Source organism: Pipistrellus hanaki (assembly GCF_964339955.1).
Source record: "Pipistrellus hanaki genome assembly, chromosome: 1".
NCBI lineage: Eukaryota > Metazoa > Chordata > Mammalia > Chiroptera > Vespertilionidae > Pipistrellus > Pipistrellus hanaki.
Genome location: NC_140503.1, coordinates 28,861,269 through 28,883,063, shown reverse-complemented (window position 1 = coordinate 28,883,063; position 21,795 = coordinate 28,861,269). Strand labels below are relative to the sequence as shown.

The 21,795-nt window shown below is 38.9% G+C and overlaps 1 protein-coding gene across 4 annotated transcripts in view; it reads right to left on the bottom strand.

Moving 5' to 3' along the window:
• Positions 1-2,759: 2,759 nt before the first annotated feature.
• ZBTB25 (zinc finger and BTB domain containing 25) overlaps positions 2,760-21,795 on the bottom strand; it is a 29,518-nt gene continuing 10,482 nt past the window's right edge. For 3 of the 4 annotated variants that reach the window (XM_084866866.1, XM_084866864.1, XM_084866865.1), the window contains 2 exons: positions 13,344-13,523; positions 2,760-8,187 (listed from right to left, as the gene is read on the bottom strand). In XM_084866866.1, coding sequence (XP_084722992.1) covers positions 7,056-8,187; positions 13,344-13,516 — 1,305 coding nt within the window. In that variant the 5' untranslated portion in view covers positions 13,517-13,523 and the 3' untranslated portion in view covers positions 2,760-7,055. The remainder of the gene's footprint in view (positions 8,188-13,343; positions 13,524-21,795) is intronic. The other variant, XR_014793414.1, reaches the window with a different exon arrangement.

Below are 21,795 nucleotides of genomic sequence, written 5' to 3'. Positions count from 1 at the left end.
ATGAATATATTACATGCTCCTTCATACCTGAATTTTATTAACAGCATTTTTACATGTTTTTTTAAAAAAATTTTTTAATTGAATTCAGAGTAAGGCAGAGAGAGAAACATCCACTGGCTGCCTCCTGCACACTTTGTCCTGGGTGGAGATCAAGCCCACAACCCTACCATGTGCCCTGACCAGGAATCAAACTGGTGACCTTTTGGTTCATGGGACAATGCTCAACCAACTGAGCCACTCCACTTGGGTATTTTTTTAAAAAATATATTTTTATTGATTTTTTACAGAGAGGAAGGGAGAGAGCTAGAAATGTCGATGAGAGAGAAACATCGACCAGCCGCCTCCTGCACACGCCCCACCGGGGAAGTGCCCGCAACCAACGTCCATGCCCCTGACCGGAATCGAACCTGGGACCTTTCAGTTCGCAGACCGACGCTCTTACCACTGAGCCAAACTGGTTTCGGCCACTTGGGTATTTTTTAATCTTTTTCTTTTTTAATCCTTACCTGAGAATATTTTCCCATTGATTTTTATAGAGAGTGGAAGAGAGAAGGAAAGACAGATGCTGATGCAAGAGACACATCAATTGGTTGCCTCCTGCATATGCACTGACCAGGGCCTGCAACAGAGGTACGTGCCCTTGACTGCAGCTGAACCTGGAACCTTTCTGTTCTTCTAACTGAGCAAAAACCAGCTAGAGCTTTTACAGGCTGAGATAAAGGATAATACAAATAGAACTTAATTCTGAACTAACACCTCTCATACTAAGAACTTCAAGGATGACTGTGATAAAAATCCCAAAATTTCTCTTGACAACCACCATAAAACTTGCTTTAAGCTTTTAGACCAGGATTAGTCAACCTCAGTACTCCTGGCATCTTGGGCTGGGCGATTCTTTGTGGGAAGCTAGCCTCTGCGTTGTGAGATGTTTTATTAGTAAAGTAGTCCTCTACCCACAGGATACCAGTAACAACTTTCCCTCCACCCCCACCCAGTCTGACAACCAAAAACATCTCCACATTGCCCAATGACCCCATGGCAAGGGGACCATCTTTGTGATGGTTTACATGTGTCATCGAGACTGGGCCACGGGGTGCCCAGATGTTTGGACGAACACTATTCTGGGTGTGTCTGTGAAGAAGGATTTAAATATATATTTTATTGACTTTTTACAGAGAGGAAGGGAGAGAGAGAGAAACGTCGATGAGAGAGAAATGATGAGAGAGAAACATCGACCAGCTGCCTCCTGCACACCACCCAGTGGGGATGTGCCCGCAACCAATGTACATGCACTTGACCGGAATCGAACCTGGGACCCTTCAGTCCGCAGACCGACGCTCTACTGCTGAGCCAAACCGGTTTCGGCTGTGAAGGTGTATTTAGATGAGATTAACATTTGAATCCATAGACAAAGCAGACTACCCTCTCTAAAGTGAGTGGCCCTAATCCAGTAAGTCAAAAGCCTGAACAAAAGAAAGACTGACCTTTCTCAGAATAAGGCAGCAATTTTCAACCAGTGTGCCACAAGAATTTTTATTTTATTTAAAAATATTTTTATGGATTTCAGAAAGAAAGGGAGAGGGTTAAAGACATAGAAACACCAATGAGAATCAATGATCACCTGTCTACTGCATGCCCCCTACTGGGGATTGAGTCTGCAACATGGGCATGTGCACCAACTGGGAATCGAACTGTGACCTCCTGATTCATAGGTTGATGCTCAACCACTGAGCCATGCCAGCCAGGCGCTATAAGAATTTTTTAAAACATGCAATACCTTACTATTTTAGTCAGGGCAGTGACCTATTCTCCCTTAGATTGTCAAATAAAAAACAACAGCAGCTGCCCTGACTCAGTAGCTCAATTGGATAGAACATCACCCAGAAACGCCAAGATTGCAGGTCAATCCCAGGTCAGGGCACATAGAAGCAACCAGTGAATGATAAATAAGAGGAACAATAAATCAATGTTTCTGTCTCTCCCTTCCTCTCTCTAAAAACCAATAAATAACTTAAAATGAAAAAAGACAACAGTCAACACAATAGTTGTCTGGTGAAAGTCAAAATTATACTTTTTTTTGTCAGATCGACAAAAAATACTTTTTTGGTGTACCAAAGAATTTTAGTAATTAGTTTGTGTTCTATGAGATGAAAGGTTGAAAACTGCTGGAGTAAAGGAGCTTCTGCTTGACTATAAGCTGGGACGTTGGTTTTTTCCCTGCCTTTGTGGGGCTGTTGGCCTTTGAACTGGAAGTGCACCATCAACTTTCTTGAGTTTCCAACCTGCCAAATGTAGATCTTAGGACTTCTCAGCCTTAATTTTTTGGCGATCCAATTCCTTTAATCAATCAATCAATCTCTCATGTGTCAACTTGACTGGACCATGGGGTATTCACACACATACACATTCACTCACTTGCATCCTGTTGGGTTGTTTCTCTGAAGAACCCTAATACGTCCTGGTTGAGAACCACTGTTTTAGATGATTGTTACTGGAGGAGAAGCAGTAGGGAGCAAATAGGGAAGAAAAAAAAAAGCAAAGGTAATATCTACACTTCTGGGAAAAGTGTAGATATTTCCTTTCTTTCCAGAAATGGTGGATGGATTGCTGTTGCTAAGAACTGGGCTCACTGATACACTTTTGCATCACACATCCAAAATGTTACCTGGCATAGACAACTTACCTTGACACTAGGAAGGTATTTAGTAGGTACTATTATAAATAAGAACACATTTTATAAGCTGAGATAATAAAAGATGTTTATGATCAGGTCACATTAATTTATTTTTCATAAAATACATCAAACCCACTGTTTTTCTTCATTGAACAGACTGTCCAACTATAGCGGGAAGGGCAAGGGAGGTTGGGGGGAGGGCTGTAAGAGATCAACCGAAAGACTTGGTTGGATGCATGCATATAAACAAAACCAATGGATACAAGACACAGGGAGGGGGGGCAGGTGAAGGCATATTGGGGGGAGTATGGGAGAGTGGGGGGTAGTTAAGGGGGGAAAAAGGAGAGATATGTACTATTATTTGTAATGCTTCAAACAATAAAAAAATTATAAGAAAAAAAGAATGTTTCTGAAGTAAACTCACAGAACATACAATGTATTATTGATTTCAGGTTCCTGTATCTTGCTGTGTTACTTGTTTTTGAGAATTTCTTCCATGGGCCTTGTTTCTTGTATAAGTGTTTGACATCCGAGTTTCTGTGAAAGTATTTAAGTTGATATCTGATGGTTTTATTTGGCACAAAATAGAAGAGTTGATGACAGTTAATGTCAACTGCACTGAGGCAATTTCTACTAAGAAATCAAGTGCACAGAGACATCCTGAAGCACAGTGGATTCTTCAAGGTCTTGATACCAATCACGGTGTGTGATTCCTTGTATTTAAGACATCCAGGTTTGGGGTTGTGTAATCTCACCTGTTTTCAAAAAGTCCAGCCATACAAACACAGAAGTACAGCATAGAATACTCATTTACAGATTTAACTCTAGACATGGAAAAGTTAAATATAATAAAATGCCACAGAACTACCCTTAGTTTAAAATATACCAAGTCACAGATTATATTATGAAAACTTCAATTACTACAAAAAATCGGTATTTATCAATGATTTCAATTACATCATCAAGACTATATATGCCTGTGCAAATCAACGTTAGTGGAATTATATATTTTCAGGTTCTTTTTCCATGATTTATATGTGTTTCCTTCTGTTTTAAATGAAGTCTTTCCAATACCATTTTAATAGAACATAATGAATTATTGTTATAATTACTACTCCATTTCTTGTCCCCATCTACCTTTTAGATTAGATTAAAAAAATGAAAATATTTTACCATTGCTTTCTTCTTTTCCTATGGATAAACAATATGTTTGGGAAAACTTTTAATAAAGCTGAAATTGATGTTTATTCCCCAAAATGAAAAAGGACTAATATCCTTCTTGGTAAAATCTAAAGAAAATATTAATGATTAAACTATTGTAGAAAAGGAATACTGTAATATTTGTAAAAAGTAAAAACAGGAATATTGTTAATTAATTATTGAGTGTTGAATAGTACATGACTGCTTCTAAGATGTTCTAGAATGTATGGTTTGGAATATTGAAGTTACTAGATTCAACTATACTAGTAGAATACATATAGTTTTCTTTATATGACTGCTTTTTATCAATAATAATAAGAGCTTAACACAGTTTTAATACAAATCCCCACAACAGACATGTGAGGTAGCGATAGCTTGTATCTATTTTACAGACAGAAAATCAGAGCAAGAAATAATAATCTCAAAAGATATAATATAAATCAAGAAATTCTTGCTTTCTTATTAGTCAGACTGCACTTATCAGATAGTGAGTTCTTACAATATGCTAATAAAGACAATTATTGAAATAGTATGTTTTTCTCCAGGGAATAACTATGTGTAGAATCTGGAAAAGAAGGAAAATTTCTAACCTAATCCAAGGGGAAAATGTCTGTTTAAATTTGCCTGATACATTGATTATGGTGCACATACATTTCCAGTTTTTAGTTTGGTAATAATGATGCAAACCATTATGTATGGCTAAAAATTATTAGCTCTATTTTACAGATGATTAGTCAAAATTAAAGGGTTTAGCTGAAAGAACTTTCTTTATACAAAGTAAATCTTCTAAGTGAAAAATAATATCTTTAAAAAATACACTCAGGGCACAGTGTTAAGTCATACCAGTTACTTTAAAAATATGCCTGTTGAACAAATGAAAACAAATTAAGTGGGTCAGTTCCCATACTACTACCCACTGGTTCTCTGGAACCCAGCTTTGGAGATATTTTTCTATAAAATGGAGTTAATATTTTCCCACTTCCTAAATCAGAGAGTATCATGAAGACTAAGGAAAGAACATTTGCTTTGAATTCCTAATAAAATAACTATGTGAATAAGAATAAAAATACAGTTAACCACTATTTTCTCAACCCCCACAAATGTAGATATGTTTCTGCTTTAAATTTATGATGTCTATCATGGTCAATCAACCCCAAATAAACTCTTACCATTTCTCCAGACCCTGTCCTGAACTGCTGCCCTACCCCATAACTTATATGTACCCTAGTCACATCCTTTAGACACAAACTTTTTGTATCAAGGACCAATGACTGAGGAAGTAGTAAAGAACAGAGAAAATGTATGAAAACAATGAAAATGAGAAAAATAAAATTTTACTTGAAGATGACTAAGGAATATATCCTAAAAGACATGAAAATCAATGTTAATATTTGTGTTCATTTTATGAGATGAAATGTTTGAGGGCAGTATGAGTTAGAATAATTACTTAAATGATTTAAATATAACATTTGACAAAGGCCCAGCCTGTGTGGCTCAGTGGTTGAGCATCAACCCACAAACCAGGAGGTCATGGTTTGATTCCCGGTCAGGGCACAAGCCCAGGTTGCCAGCTCAATCCCCAGTGAGGGGTGTGCAGGAGGCAGCTGATCAGTGACTCTCTCTCATCATTGATGTTTCTCTTTCCCTCTCCATTCCTCTCTGAAAAATCAATATATATATAAAATTAAAGTTCTGACCCCAAAGGGCATTTATTTTAACCACTTACAATACAATTGATCCAGGAAGCTTTACTCACTTGTCTAAGGTAGAAGCTTCACTCCTTTAGACAATGCCCAATGGTTTTATTCATTCAACCCTCAAGAAAAACTTACCTCTTCATAATTCGGCTAACCTCAATTTACCCAGAGAAATACTTTGCACCCTTAGAATGAAGTGGATTACTCTTTGAGCTCCTTCCTGACTGAACTCTGATGCTACCAAGAGCTTTAACCCTCAAAGGTCATGGTTGATGCCCTAGCTGATTTGCCTCAGTGGATAGAGTGTTAGCCTGTGGACTGAAGGGTCCAGAGTTCAATTCCGGCCAAGGGAAACATGCCTGGGGTTGCCAGTTCGATCCCCAGTAGGGGGCCTGAGGAAGGCAGCCAATCAATGGTTCTCTCTTATTATTGATGTTTCTATCTCTATCTCCCCTCTCCCTTCCTCATGAAATCAATAAAAATATATATTTTTAAAAGATCATGGTTGATACCTGGTCAGGCATGCCTTGGTCATGTGCTCAATCCCCAGTAGAGGGCATGAAGGAGGTAGCCTATCAATGATTCTTTCTCATCACTGATGTTTCTATCTCTCTCTTTCCCCCTTCTTCTATGAAATCAATAAAAAATATATTTTTAAAAATAAAAAAAACACATTGGATTAGGAAAATAACTCTGTGGTGTTAGAAAATGCAGATCTATTTGAATCTTTATCTCATATCTTCATCTCTGTGTACGTACCTTATTATTACTCTTTAGTATTTTTTATGTCTGACCTTATCTCATATCTTCATCTCTGTGTACGTACCTTATTATTACTCTTTAGTATTTTTTATGTCTGACCTTTCTCCTTTTCTCTCTTTTTAACTAAAATATTTTCTATTAAAAATGGGTATGCTCACAATGTTAAAAGGTAAATAAAAGCCATGTAAAATGTTGCAGAGCCAGTAAGTAAAACATAATTTAACAACTACTAATGATTTGGTATACCTATGCTTAAAACATATTTTATACACTGTAACATAGTTATGCCTTAAAATAACTACCAATTTCCTATATGGCAGAGAATATTTTAAAATAATTCTCTAGGGGCTTATTCATGTGAAACATTAGGCAAAAGTACCAGTCTAGAGTATTCTTTAAAAAAATTTCATTTACTTCATATTAATTTGGTTTTACTGAATCTACAACCTGGAAAAACTTAGAAATTCTATAAATAACTCTTTATTCTAAAGTTCTATATTACTACATTGACTTTTCTTTATTTCTAAATTGTGAATTAATTTATGAGAAGTTCACAGTCTTCGTTGAAGGTGATTTTAAAACCATGAATTAATATCTTACAACAATGTTAAAACTATGGATAAATAGTAAAGAAAAAAGTTAACAGAACTTGAGGAAAATAATTTATGAATAAAAAAAAATGCATGTAAATTCTGTCAGAATTGTTATTTCTGAAGAAACTGCTACTCAACTAGGATAGTGTCCACGTTTTCTGGTGTGAGCTCTGACTCCAAGGCACGAGGTGAGTCTAACTGTTCTTGCGACAAGCGAGAACTTTTCAGGGGGACATCAGACCAGCTTTCACAATACGGCTGGAATCTCTGGGTTAATGCGTTACCAAACCTTTGGCATCGGTTATATCTGTAAGATTTACCTCTGTGTGTATACATGTGTTCCAGCAATTGATTCTTTCGAAGAAACTTATGACCACAGATGGTACAACTTATTTTTCTTTTCCTTGAAAAAGAAAAATTGCAGTTTAATTCTACTGGCTCTGTGTCTTTGGAGATCAAAGACACTTGACTGATCTGCAAAGGCTCTGTGGTACCCCGGTTTGAGTGGTCAGGCTGTTGCTCATTTTCCTTAACAATGAAGGAGCTGAGCCTGCGGCATTCAAGAGCTTCGTTATTTTCATTAAGTGGGTGCACTTCACCAAGGTCATTACTTTCCAGAATAGAAGCAGGGACACCAAATGGGAGGGATCCAGATACATGGGTATGGAGATGTTGTCTTAGGTTACCACGAGAATCAAAACGTTCTCCACAGTAATGGCATAAGTGAATTTTGATACCACTTTCGGTGAAAGTGGGGCCTGTCATCTCGGATGAGGATGAGGAGTGGCTCTGGGCGATCACGGATTCTGGGTCACCTCTCTCCTGCTTGATGGACACTGGAGGCTTCTGGTGTTCCTCCAAGGCCTGGGCTGCAGGATGGACCTTCTGCTGGTCAGTGCCATCATCCAGCCCAATAGCAAGAGAAAGCTGCAACTGGGGGTGGTCACTCTGGACAGCGGCTCTGTTTCCACTGTTATTGGAAGGAGTTTCTTTGACCTCCAGCCCTTGCTTGACAACTGTTTTTTGAGTTGTTGAGATTTGGATGCCATACAAATTTGAGGACTGCACAGTCTCTGGTGAGAACACTTGATTCATTTCAGTTGCAATGTGAGAAAGGTAGTCGGCATGAAGAAAGCGAATCCCTTCCTCCAAACGACTATGATCCACAATCTGTTTTGGTCCTTTCCCCGTGTACATAATGTGCAACAAATAGCTGAATATGTCAGGCTGGATGTCAGTTGGTTGTATTTTTATGCATTCACTGTTAAAAATAAAAAACAGACTCACACAAAATGAAACAACCTAGTTAGTCTTTTAGTTAACAGTATACTCTTAGGATAAAGCAATTTTTTCCTAAGAAGCTCAAATTTAGCAATCTTCCTGGATGAAACACAGCAACAAAAGTTTAAAGTTTCATTGGGTATCAGTTTTATGGCTGAGCAACCAGTTTCCATGTCTCCAATCTACTGCCGAAAGTTAGGAAATAGACAGATATCCTGAATAGTTCAATGTTTATGTAGTGACTCCTAAGTGATACTAGCTGCCAGAGAGCAGAAAAATTACAAATAAAATAGGTATACTGCTTTTAAAGAACTTAAAAAAATCTATTGAGTATATAACCAAAAAAGGGACTCAAATAAATACCCATACACCCATGTTCAGTACAGCATTATTCATATTACCCAAAAGATAGAAACAACCCAAGGGTCCATCAACAGATGAATGGATTAACACAACGTGTCACATAGATACAATAGAATATTAATCAGTCATAAAATGGAATGAAGTTCTAATATCGGGTCTAGTAATAATTAATGTCGTTTTAAACATTCGTTTAAAATCTTGCTTGGCGTTGACTTGTATTGACATAACCTTCAAACACGTGGTATCTACAGAACGTGTGAAGTGCAATTAACAAGTTTTGCTTGAAAAAGTTTGTGTTTGGTTTGGTTTTTGTTGCACAACTAGGGCTAAGAAGATGGCGGATGAAGAGCATATTCGGCACTGCATGCTTTACGAGTTCCAATTAGGAAGAAAAGCAAGTGAGGCTGCAAAAAACATCTGTAGTGCTCTTGGTCAAGATGCAGTTAGTGCCAGAAAATGCCAGCGTTGGTTTGAGAAATTTCGCGAGGGAAATTTTTCGTTAGATGACAAGAGTGGTCGAGGCCGTGTGTCCAATTTTGATCAAGAAGCTCTTCAAGCTCTTTTGGTGCAAAATCCTCAAATTACCCAACAAGAGCTTGTGACAACTTTAAATTGTTCACAAAAAACAATTTCCAATCAATTGCGTGCACTTGGCAAAGTCCAAAAGTTTGGAAAATGGGTTCCTCATGAGTTGACCAACAACAACCGTAATCAAAGAGTCACAATTTGCAGTTCGCTCCTCTCTCGTCAAAACCGTTTGCCGTTTTTAGAGCAAATTGTTACCGGAGATGAACAATGGGTGCTGTATGTTAATTTGAAAAGGCGGCCTCAATGGTTGGACAAAAATGAGGCACCGCAGCCCACGCCAAAACCTGACTTGCATGCGAAAAAAGTGATGTTGTGTGTTTGGTGGAATTTTAAAGGAATTCTTCATTATGAACTTTTACCATCTAACCAAACCATTACAAGTGCAGTGTATAGTGCCCAATTGGAAAGGTTAGCCCAAGCTTTAAGAGAAAAAGAACCCGCGCTGATTAATCGGAAGGGCGTAATTCTTCACCACGATAATGCACGACCGCATACTGCAAGAATCACTGCTGAAAAACTGCGCCAGTTGGAATGGGAAGTTCTCCCTCAACCTGCATATTCTCCTGATATTGCCCCTTCCGATTACCATTTGTTTCGTTCTTTGCAAAACTTTCTTTTTGGAAAAAAATTTAATAATAAAGAATGCCTCAAAAATGCATTGACCGAATTTTTTGCATCAAAATCACAAGAATTTTACAATAGAGGGATTAAAATGCTTCCTGAGCGTTGGGCACAAGTAGTAGAAAACAACGGCAACTATATTGTTGATTAAATTTTGTTGTATTGCCAAGACCCGTTTGGCTCAATGGATAGAGCATCGGCTTGGGGACTGAAGGGTCCCGGGTTCGATTCTGGTCAAGGGCATGTACCTTGGTTGCAGGCAAATCCCCAGTAGAGGGTGTGCAAGAGGCAGCTGATCGATGACTCTCTCTCATTGATGTTTCTAACTCTCTATCTCTCTCCTTTCCTCTCTGTACAAAATCAATAAAGTATATAGAAAAAAAAATTTGTTGTATTGTTTAAATAAATTCGATTTAAAAAAGTATTAGAAAACGACATTAATTATTACTAGACCTAATACATGCTACAACATGGATGCACCTTGAAAATATGATAAGTGAAATAAGCCAGATACCAGGGGACAAGTTTTGTATGATGCCACTTGTAAGAAATATCCAGAATAGGCAAATTCATAGAGAAAGATGGTAGTTTAGCGGTTACCAGGAACCTGTGGAAGTGGTGGTGAGAAATTGTTACTTAAAAGGTATAGTTTCTGGGGAGATGAAAGGTCTTAGAAATAAACAGTGGTGATGGTTGCACAACATTGTGAATGTAATTAATGCCACTGAATTATACAATTAAAAATGGTTGAATGACAAATTTTATGTTACATATATTTTATATTTTAAAATATATTATATTTATTTTTTACAGAGAGGAAGAGAGGGAGATAGAGAGTTAGAAACATAGATTAGCTGCCTCCTGCACACCCCCTACTGGGGATATGCCTGCAACCAAGGTACATGCCCTTGACCGGAATCAAACCTGGAACCTTTCAGTCCATAGACTGATGCTCTATTCACTGAGCCAAACTGGTTTCGGCTATGTTACATATATTTTATCACAATAAATTTTTTTAAAAAAATGTAAAGGGTGTATTGAAATTGGTAATATTTAGAAATCAAGTTATGCTAACCTTATTTTGTCTTCCAAACTATATTAATATATATATATATATATATATATATATATATATATATATACTCTTTAAATCACAAGTGAATACAGGGATAACTTTGGAAAGCTTTAAAAACTCCATATTACAGTTCAAAAGTCATTTTTTACATATGAGTCTAGAATTCAGATAACAAATGGAAATAACTGTGTAACAAGAAATCAGGGAACACCCTGAAAAACTAGGATAAAGACAACCTGAGGGAAGAGTTGGATGTCAAGGAACAATGGAATCGGTCCATGGACTCCCCTGCCCTGAAGCAAAAGTTTGTAAGAGTGCATCAGAAAGCACTGGTGCCGAAACCGGTATGGCTCAATGGATAGAGCGTTGGCTTGTGGACTGAAAGGTCCAAGGTTCGATTCCGATCAGGGGCCTGTACCTTGGTTGCGGGCATATCCCAAGTGGAATTGTGCAAGAGGCAGCTGATAGATGTTTCTCTCTCATCAATGTTTCTAGCTTTCTATCACTCTCTCTTCCTCTCTGTAAAAACTCAATAAAATATATTTTAAAAAAACAACAAACTACACTTAAAAAAAAAAAAAAAAAAAAAAAAAAAAAAAGCAAGCACTGATGTCAGTATGCTGACAATCCATTTCTTTAGTCCTGAGATCTTGGGATTCCCTCTTGAGTTTCACTCTTAGCTTTGACCCACCCATCTCCACAATCTGTGGCAGGTTTTTTTTTTTTTTTAATATCAGCACAGAGCTCTGTTATCTGAGGATTTTTCAATTGCTCAAGAGATAACACATAGCAGGCTGCCACCTTTGTATCTCCTGGATTTACTTTAGCAAGGTACCGGGTACACAACAGGTATGAGAGGTGAGCCAACCCATAGCTCTCAAATTAGACTGAAGGTAGTGTTTCTAATCTAGTTCACAGAGAGGAAACTCTTTGGCATGGCAGAAAAGGCTACCCATTACTTGTCTCCGACTCTAACATCCTCGGTACTTTGTGCCATACATTCCAATCATTCTGATCTAGTCTGGTTCATACCTGCATGTTTTAATGCATGTTTTCCTCTACCTTCAATAAACTTTCTTTCTTCTACAACATCTGTAAAACAACTCCTGATCCTTTAAAATCTAGGACCACTGTAAAACTTGTTCCACTCTTCTCAAAATAGGGCTGCTGACACTCCACTCTACCTTGTGCAACATTTCTTTTATAGACTTACTACATTAATTGTTAACAACAGTAACTTACAGTGCAAAGCTCCTGTTCTAAGTATTTTAATTTTATTAATCCATTTCTTTTTATCAACACCATGGGTGGGTGCATTATTCTAGGGTTTTACAGAGAAGGAAACTGAGGCACAGAGAGAACAATTATACAGCAATTATTTTCTTTACATGCATTATCTTTTATTAGACTACAAATTTCTCCAGGGCAGAGTATAACTTATTTGTTGCTGGGGACTGTTACAGTGCCTAACATGTAAGTGCTCAATCAATAGTTGAATGAATGAACAATTTAAATAAATGTATAACTGAGCTCTGGCCAGGTAGCTCTGTTGCTTGGAGCATCATCCCATACACCAAGGGGTTGTGGGTTTGATTCCAGATCGGGGCATGAATGGGAAGCAACTGTTCGATGTTTCTCTCTTACATTGATGCTTCTCTCTCTCTCTCTCTCTCTCTCTCTCTCTCTCTCTCTCTCTCTCTCAAAATCAATTAAAAAACAACACATATCTTGGGTGAGGTTTTTAAAAAAATGAGAAAATCAACTTTCAAAAAGCAAATAAATAAAATTAAAAATGTATAATTGAGGCTGAAATCCTAGGTATTTCATGTAAGGTCTTTAAAAAAAATCATAGACTGTTCTATCACTTTCAACGTAGGATAGAATAAAGCTATTCTTTACCAAGAGCTCAGAATATGACCACCACTTCTCAGCCCTCTGCCTACATACCTATTCTATTGGGGTAACCTATATTCAAAAAAGCTTTTAGAAAAAATATTTGAAACAAATGATCTTTGAACTGTAATATGGAGTATAAGGTGAACAGAATTATGACATCGAAATCTTGATATGAAAGTGTTACGGAATAAAAATCAACAACTTAATATTTAAGAGCACAGACCTTTAACAGCACAGATCTACGTTTGAGTCTAACTTATTAGCCTTAGTAGCTGTATAATCCTGGATGGGAAAGTTACTTAACAACTGAGCCTTGATTTCCTATCTCTAAAATAGTATGGACAATAGTATAATTTACATCAGGTAAATACTCAGTGCTTGTATAAAAGAATCCTTCAATAAATTTGAGCTATTATTGTTTTTATTCTTATCTTCCAATGTGAATCCCTCACACTGCATTTAATTACTGATATATAAAAAAATATAACATTTTTTATGTGACCTCATAACAAGAATCCCCCAAATGATGTTATAATAAGGTTAGACATATCACAGTATTAAAATTCTTTAGATTTACAAAAGCACATCCTTACCTTGTTTGGTGAATAAATATCATCTTGAAATAGTTAGAAAAAGCAGCAAGCACTGCTCTGTGGGCTTTGAAGTAAACATCTCCAATAGCAACTGTGCAATCACACAGAAAACCAAATTCTCGTTGCATGTTCAGCTGCTGCAGAAGGACAAGGCTATGGCTAGCTGTGTCCATTGTGGCTCTGAGGAAAAGGAGAACATAAAGATTTTATTTACAAAACTGGCTACAGTTCACATAAGCCTGAGTACAAGGAGATCTACATTTAAATGAAATTATTCAATATTTTCTTTATTTTAATCCTCATTGAGGATATTGATTTTAGAAAGAGAGGAAAGGAGGGAGAGACAAATATCAATGTGAGAGAGAAACATTGATCAGTTGCCTCTTATATGCACCCAAACCAGGGATGGAACCCATAACCTAGGTATGTGCTCTGACCTGGGATTGAACCAGCAACCTTTTGGTGTATTGGACAATGCTCCAACCAACTGAGCCACCAAGCCAAGGCAACAATTTTCTTATTTTATTTTATTTTAAATTAGTTTACATTCCATATTATTTTGTATTGCCTTGGCTGAGTGGCTAGTTGGATTTCCCAGTCAAGGCATATAAGAATCAACCAATGAATCACAAATAAGTGCAGCAACAAATTGATATCTCTCTCTCTCTCTCTCTCTCTCTCTCTCTCTCTCTCTCTCTCTCTCTCTCTCTCTCTCTCTCTCTCTCTCGTTTCAGCTGTGCAGCATACTGGTCAACAATTTTCTATTAACTTCACCCCAAACTTAGTTAACACTAAATCCTCCTAATATGACAATTGGTATCAACTCTGCTGAAACCATAAATATTTATGGCTTTTCTTCATCTGGTAAGAAGGTATGAGTTGACACAGGAGCAGAAGGAAGGCCTGTCCTCTTTTATCTATGCAACCACAATGTTTTTAGTCCTCAGTTTTCTTCACTGGAAAAATGGGAATGGGATATTGATCCTTGCCTCAGAGCTAAATGAGAAGTTAGGTGAAAAGCACCTACCATACAATGTTCGGGAAACTCATCAGTCACAGTAAGGTCAGGAGCCCTTAAAATAGATGTCAAGCCACATCCCCTGATTTACAGGAGGCATGGAAGTCTCATGGGAAAGAACCTAAACCCTGATCTTAACTGGATTCAGACACATATACCATTAAGTACAGAGAGTCCTGACGGAAGTAGAATGCAGGATGGGTGCACTAGTCTCAGGGGGAAAATCATGCATGAGGAAGAACTTGCAAAAGAATTCTGGCAGAGCAGTCTAGTGTGAGTACTAGGGCAATCAAGAAGACTATGGTTCTAGAGGTGGGAGGCTGTGCTTCACCACCTTCTCCACCCCAACTGTTCAGAGAGCCCTGGAGCTTTAGGGAGAAGGCAGCTGGTATAGAGGGCATCATGGGGGGCTGGGAGAACCTCCTCTGAAAAAGCAGACCTAAAAAGGGACTGAAGTTTCCTTCCTAGCCAGAGAATCCAAGGGATAAGCAAGTGAGTGAGTGCAGTGTGGGATTAGCTGTCTGGACATTGGCAATAGCTTGAGGAGCAGACAGCTCAGTGATTGATAATATAATAAAGATAGTTAACATTATATAGAGCTTCCTATGTGTCAGGCAATATTTCACTGATTTAATTCTCAGTACAGCTCTGAGAAAGGGACTACGCAATGAATCTTACATATGATGAAAGTAAATCAGCAGAGAGTTAATTTACCCAAGGTCATTGCTAGTAAGCGGCAGAACAGGGGATTCAAACTCGGGCAATGGGTTCCAGGACTCAAATGTCCTCCCTTTCTACCTCCCAGAGAACATGGCACACAAACGAGAGGAGCCAAGGGAACAGTCTGGATTAGACAGCAAGGGGCCCCGGGAAGTCTCTGCAATATTTGGATTAAATGTTTGCTCCTGGGAGGGAAACCAGGGACCAGGGAGTTAAAGATGGGGGAACTGTACTGTTTAAACTTAAAACAAAAACAAAATCTTTTATGCAAGTTTTATATAATAGCTATATTCCTACATGTAATCCCTTCACCTCATTTTTAATTTTTATTTTATTGTTGAAAGTATTACAGATGTCTCTCATTTTCTCCCTTTTTGACCCTTCCACCCCACCCTCACCTCACCCCAGGCTTCATTTTTTTTAAAAAATATATTTTATTGATTTTGTACAGAGAGGAAGGGAAAGAGATAGAGTGTTAGAAACATCGATGGGAGAGAGTCATCGATCAGCGTCCTAACTACCATACAATGTTTGGGAAACTCTTGCACACCCCTACTGGGGATATGCCCGCAACCAAGGTACATGCCCTTGACTGGAATTGAACCTGGGACCCTTCAGTCCCCAAGCCGACGCTCTATCCATTGAGCCAAACCCGTTTCGGCCCAGGCTTCATTTTTTATTTTTTTGTAATTTTTTTTTTTTTTAAATCCTCTCCCCAGAATATTTTTCCATTGATTTCCAGAAATAGTGGAAGGGAGGGAGGAAGTGGGGAGAGAAAGAGAACATCTATGTGAGAGAAACACATCACTTGGTTGCCTTCCGTACACATCTCTTCTGGGGCTGGGGAATCTGCAACCAAGGTGTGTGCTCTTGACTGGGAACTAAACCCCAGACCATTCAGTCCCCAGGTTGATGTTTTAACCACTGAGCCAAGCTGGCCAGAATGAAAAAAAAATATTTAATCCTCACCCAAGGATATGTTTTTTTGTTTGTTTGTTTGTTTGTTTTTAAATATATTTTATTGATTTTTTACAGAGAGGAAGAGAGAGAGATAGAGAGTTAGAAACATCGACGAGAGAGAATCATCGATCAGCTGCCTCCTGTACACCCCCTACTGGGGATGTGCCCGCAACCAGGTACATGCCCTTGCCCGGAATCGAACCCGGGACCTTTCAGTCCGCAGGCCGACGCTCTATCCACTGAGCCAAACCGGTCCCGGCATGGATATGTTTTTTTAATTAATGAAAATTTTAATTTTTTTGAGACAGACGGACAGACATCAACGGCTGCCTCCCACACCCACTCTGACTGGGTATTGCACCTGTAATGTGGTCAGCAGCTATCAAACCCAGACTGTTTGGTGTACAGGTTGATGCTCCAACAAGAACTTAACCTTCATTTAAAAAATATATATGTATATATTTTTTTATTGATTTCAGAGAGGAAGGGTGGGGATATCATTGAGAAAGAATCATTGATTGGCTGCCTCCTGCATGAGCCTTGATCAGGAATCGAACCGTGACCTCCTGGTTATTGGGAGCCAAACAGCTGGGCTTCCCCTAATTTTTTAAAACTGTATTTCCAAAAGACAAGTAGGTACAGGGAACAATGTAACAAACACCCACCCTCCCACCCCTAAGCTCAGAAAGTAAACAATATAAGACCCCCTGGTATCTTCCCTCTCATTCCATCTGCCTACCTTGCCTCCAAAGGTAACCACTACCCTGAATTTGGTGTTTATGACTCCCCTATATATTGTCATAATATTACAGTATCTGTATATATCCCTTACAAAGGTACGGTACTGTTTTCCATTTTTATATAAATAATATTGCACTTCAGGAATTCTGCAACTTGCTTAAGTCTACATTCATACATTACTTTTAAAAATCCTACTTATTCAAAAATAAGTCTCTCCCTTTACTCCAATTAAAAAAGTAAACACAATGCCAAAACCGGTTTGGCTCAGTGGATAGAGCGTCAGCCTGCGGACTGAAGGGTCCCAGGTTCGATTCTGGTCAAGGGCATGTACAATACATTGGTTGTGGACACATCCCAGTAGGGGGTGTGCAAGAGGCAGCTGATCGATGCTTCTCTCTCATCGATGTTTCTAACTCTCTCCCTCTTCCTTCCTTTCTAAAAAATCAATAAAAATATTTTTTTAAAAAGTAAACACAAAACCCTTATCCCTTACATTCTCATTTTAAAGGCCTTTAAGTAACAATGAAATAACAAGATAACAAAACCTATCAAGACTTGAGCCTACCTCTAAGAATATAAACAAAATTCGAATTTTAGGTATTGTTCCAATCGGAAATTTCAGTATGTAAAAAACATGCATCTTAGATTCAGTGAAATGGGTCAAAGTGAAGTACCTTAAACTAGCCTATAAATTATCTCCAAACCGCCCCCCCATCATAAACATTTTCACTAGTTCTCTATACACACACACACACACACACACACACACACACACACACTACATTAATAGAATGAATTACTGAACCATATAGAAATGAAAATGGCACACTAAAAAGCCACATATTAGCCAAAACCGGTTTGGCTCAATGGATAGAATGTCGGCTTGGGGACTGAAGGGACCCGGGTTCGATTCCAGTCAAGGGCATGTACCTTGGTTGCGGGCATATCCCCAGTAGGAGGTGTGCAAGAGGCAGCTGATCGTTGACTCTCTCTCATCGATGTTTCTAGCTATCTCTCTCCCTTCCTCTCTGTAGAAAATCAATAAAAAAATATATATAAAAAATAAAAATAAAAACCCACATATTAAAAAAAAGTTGTGGTTAATGGTATATGAGTAACAATTAAATTCACTTGTCGAAAAAATATTTATTGAAGAGAAATTTAATAAAGAAAAATATTTGAAAGCATGCATTGCACAAGGCATTGGGACAGAAAAAGCACATAGCTGCTGAAATCAAGAAGATTATAAGCTAACAGTGGAGATAAAACATAATAATTACAACATGAAGTGGCAAGTGCTATAGAGCAGCTTGGAGAACAAGTTAAGTGAGGGGGGAATAAATAACAGGAAACCCAATGGAAAGTAAGCCATTTGAACTGGACTTAGATAAATAGGCAGAAGGTGAACATAGCATTGCAGGCAGAAAAAAACAGAATGAGTAAAATTACAGGGAGGGGCATAAATATATAGATAACTGGAGAATTCAGTTTGGTACAGAAAAAAAAAAAACCCAAGTAGTGATTAACAACATGGGGTCAGCTAGCTGACTGAATATATAGCTCACTGAATATAAACTAAAAGGTGCTCCAGTGGTGTCTGTTAAGATGTTGTCTGTGAGGGAGAACAGTGTAGTAGTCAAAGTCTGACCTCTGGAATCAGACAACTTGGATTAAAATTCTTGCTCTGCCACTATGCTGTATGGTCTTCACAAAACACAACTCTAGTCCTCTGTTTCACTTATAAAATATGGGTAATTATGGTATCTACCTTACAGGTTAAGATGATGCATATAAGCACTTAGATATGTGGTCCCATAGTAAGTGTTCAACAAATAGCAATCGTCATCATCATCACCACCACCACCATCATTTGGCTTCGAGTCAAGACTAGTCAGTTTAGTTGGAATATATAAACAAAATCAGTAAGTGAAAGGCATGACTAAATAAAGAACCAGGGGCCTACTGCAATATCCAAGTAATGGTGCAAATGAAGGAAAGAATACGATACACCAGACGTAGAACTGACGTGACTTGGCAGCAGATGGGATGTGGTCAGCTACAGAGATCAAGTCAAAGGTGAGTCTCAGAATTCCAGCGTGGGTAACTGGAAGACTGTTCATTCCTTCAGGTCATATTTGCAGAGTAACTGCCATGCACAGGAGTTGATAGAAAGGCAGGGATGCCAAAGAAGAGACTCAGAAACTGGCTTGATAAGAGTCAAGTTTCACTTTGGACACAGTGAGTTCAAGTGTTCACTTTAGGACATCTAAAGTGAGTACATGTGTTTAGTGATCTGAGTAGAGACAACATGCTGGTCTGAGGTTCTAGAGAGAGCAGGGCTGGAGAGGGAGAGGAGGTCCCCTAAAAGGACAAGGCTGAAGCTGCCTGAGTGAATGGTTCTATTGCGTAAACAAAGAGAAAATAAGGTAAGAATAAATTCCTGAACAACACAGAAAAGATACAATAAGAGAAATAGGAGAAATAAGAGAATACACTGTCATTGGGGTAGGATAGGGAGGTGAGGCGAAGGTGAGAACCTTGGCAAGAGGAGGTGGCAATGACGGAAAATGCTGCAGAGTAACTCGGGGATGAAGCCTGTTACAACACCCCCAAGTGTGTGACCAAAGGTTTTTGGTGACCTATGAAAACAGTTCGGAAGAACAGCAAAAGCAAAATATCTGACTGCAAGGCTATACTGGAAAGCAGCAGCCATAAGGAGTAGCTACATGTAAGATAGGTCATTGAGGATGCTGCAGATTGAAGATAACTTTCAGGCTAAAGAGGGGGTGGCACCTCTAGAAGCCAGAAGGAATGCAATCAAAAGTATAAGCAGAGCAGTGAGTCATAGAGAAAAGAGGGATTTCTTTTTCTGACAGTGGAGAGGAGCTGGTCAATGTGAGGAGCGAGTATTATTCTTTTAGATGTCACTGATTTACAAATTAGCAGTCAGTCCACATGCAAAGGAAGAGATAAGTTTAGGCCTTGAAAGGAACCTAGAATAAGCGTGGATGAGACCATCAAACCTCAGAGGGAAGGTAGGGGGAGGGATAAAGAGGAGAGATCAACCAAAAGACTTGTTTGGTCAAAACTGGTTTGGCTCGGAGAAACCAAGATGGCAGCATAGGGTAGTCACCCGAATGCAGCCTACCACAACAAATTTGAATTTAGAACTGGAAAACAGGGGAGGCATTTCCCTGAAGCGCCGGATGGCTAGCTGAGAGGAGGCTCTGCCATCTGGGAAGGAGAGAGAAGACACGCTGAACCTCAGGAACTGTGAAGGTACGGAGAACTGAGTGCGTGAAAAGGTGCTGGCTTACTCCCTCCCAGCGCGGAGAGGAAGGGCCGGACCGAGATTGCTGTGGGCTTACTCCCGGCGTGGAGAGGGCGGACCGCTAACGCGCGGCTGGTTTTCTTGTTCGAGAGGAAAACAGAATCACCCTATTGCTTTGATAGATGGCCCCAGACAGGGAGAGGCCAGACTGTCAGGCAGTGGGCAGAGATCTCTCAGAGGTGTGTGAAGCCAGAGGCCATTACTGCGAGACTTGGAGAGGAGCTGAAGGGAAAACAAAGTTTGTCTGCACCAACCAGAGACTCTGCCCCATCTCTGGCTGAGCACAGAAGTTCTCCCAGAGGCTGGTTTTCTCTAAGGAGGGACTGGCCTGAATCCAAAGCTTGTCTGCGCCTTTACCAAAGAGGTGTGCATGCCTGCAACAATCTTCCGAAACTCTCCATGAACAGGACTTTTCTAAGGCGAGACTGACTGGGAACCAAAGATTGTCTGCGCCACCCGGAGACCCCGCCCTATCCAAGCGGAGTACAAAAGCCCTCCTAGCTGAGACACTGCTGATCCTCACAGCCAATTGGCTTGGAGATCAACGCTTTCCAGTGATACCAACAATAAGCAAGGCTTAACAAGACTGTACACACAGCCCACAAAGGGCTACACCAAGACTGTCCACCGCAGGTAACTGGGAAGGCTGTGCTACTGGGCTCTACCAGAACACCTAGCACACAAAGCTATTTCATCAAATCAGGGAAACAACTAAAATGCAGACAAGAGGAAGGACACAAAGGAAGGATATGGAGGAAAAGAAAAGATTGGACATTGAGTTCAAAACTACAGTTATAAGGTTATTCAACAATATCCTAAAAAAGGCCAATAAAATAAATGAGACATATGAGGATATGAAAAGGGAGCAACTAGAAATAATAAGGGATCAACTAGAAATGAAGAAAACATTGTCTGAAATAAAAAATATTATACAAAGTCCTAAAAACAGACTGAAAGATCGCAAGAATCAAGACAAAGATTTAGAACACAAAGAGCCAGAGGACACTCCTCTGCAGAAGGGAGAAGATAAGAGAATCCAGAAAGTTGAAGATAGTGTAAGAAACCTCTGGGACAATTTCAAGCGAACCAACATCAGAATTATGGGGATTCCAGAAGAAGAGAGAGAGCAAGATACAGAAAGAATACTGAAAGAAATAGTGACAGAAAACTTCCCCCACCTGGGGAAAGATAGACTTACAAGTCCAGGAAGCCCGCAGAACCCCAAACAAAAGGAATCCAAGGAGGACCACACCAAGACACATCATAATTAAAATTCCAAAAGCAATTCCAAGAAAAGCAGGTAGTTACCTATAAAGGAGCACCCATACGATTGTCAGCTGATTTCTCAACAGAAACCATGCAGGCCAGACGGGAATGGCAAGAAATATTCAAGGTGATGAATAGCAAGAACCTACAAGCCAAAAATAGTCTACCTAGCAAAGCTATCACTCAGAATCAAAGGACAGATAAAGAGCTTCACAAATAAAAAAAGCTAAAAGAGTTCACCACCACCAAACCAGAATTATATGAATTGCTGAAGGGGGTTATTTAGGAAGAGGAAGATAAAGATAAAAATTATGATCAACAAATACATAACTATCAACAAGTGAATCTAAAAACCAAGGGAATTAAAAAATCTGATGAACAATATTAACTGGTGAATATAATAGAATCAGAGGTAT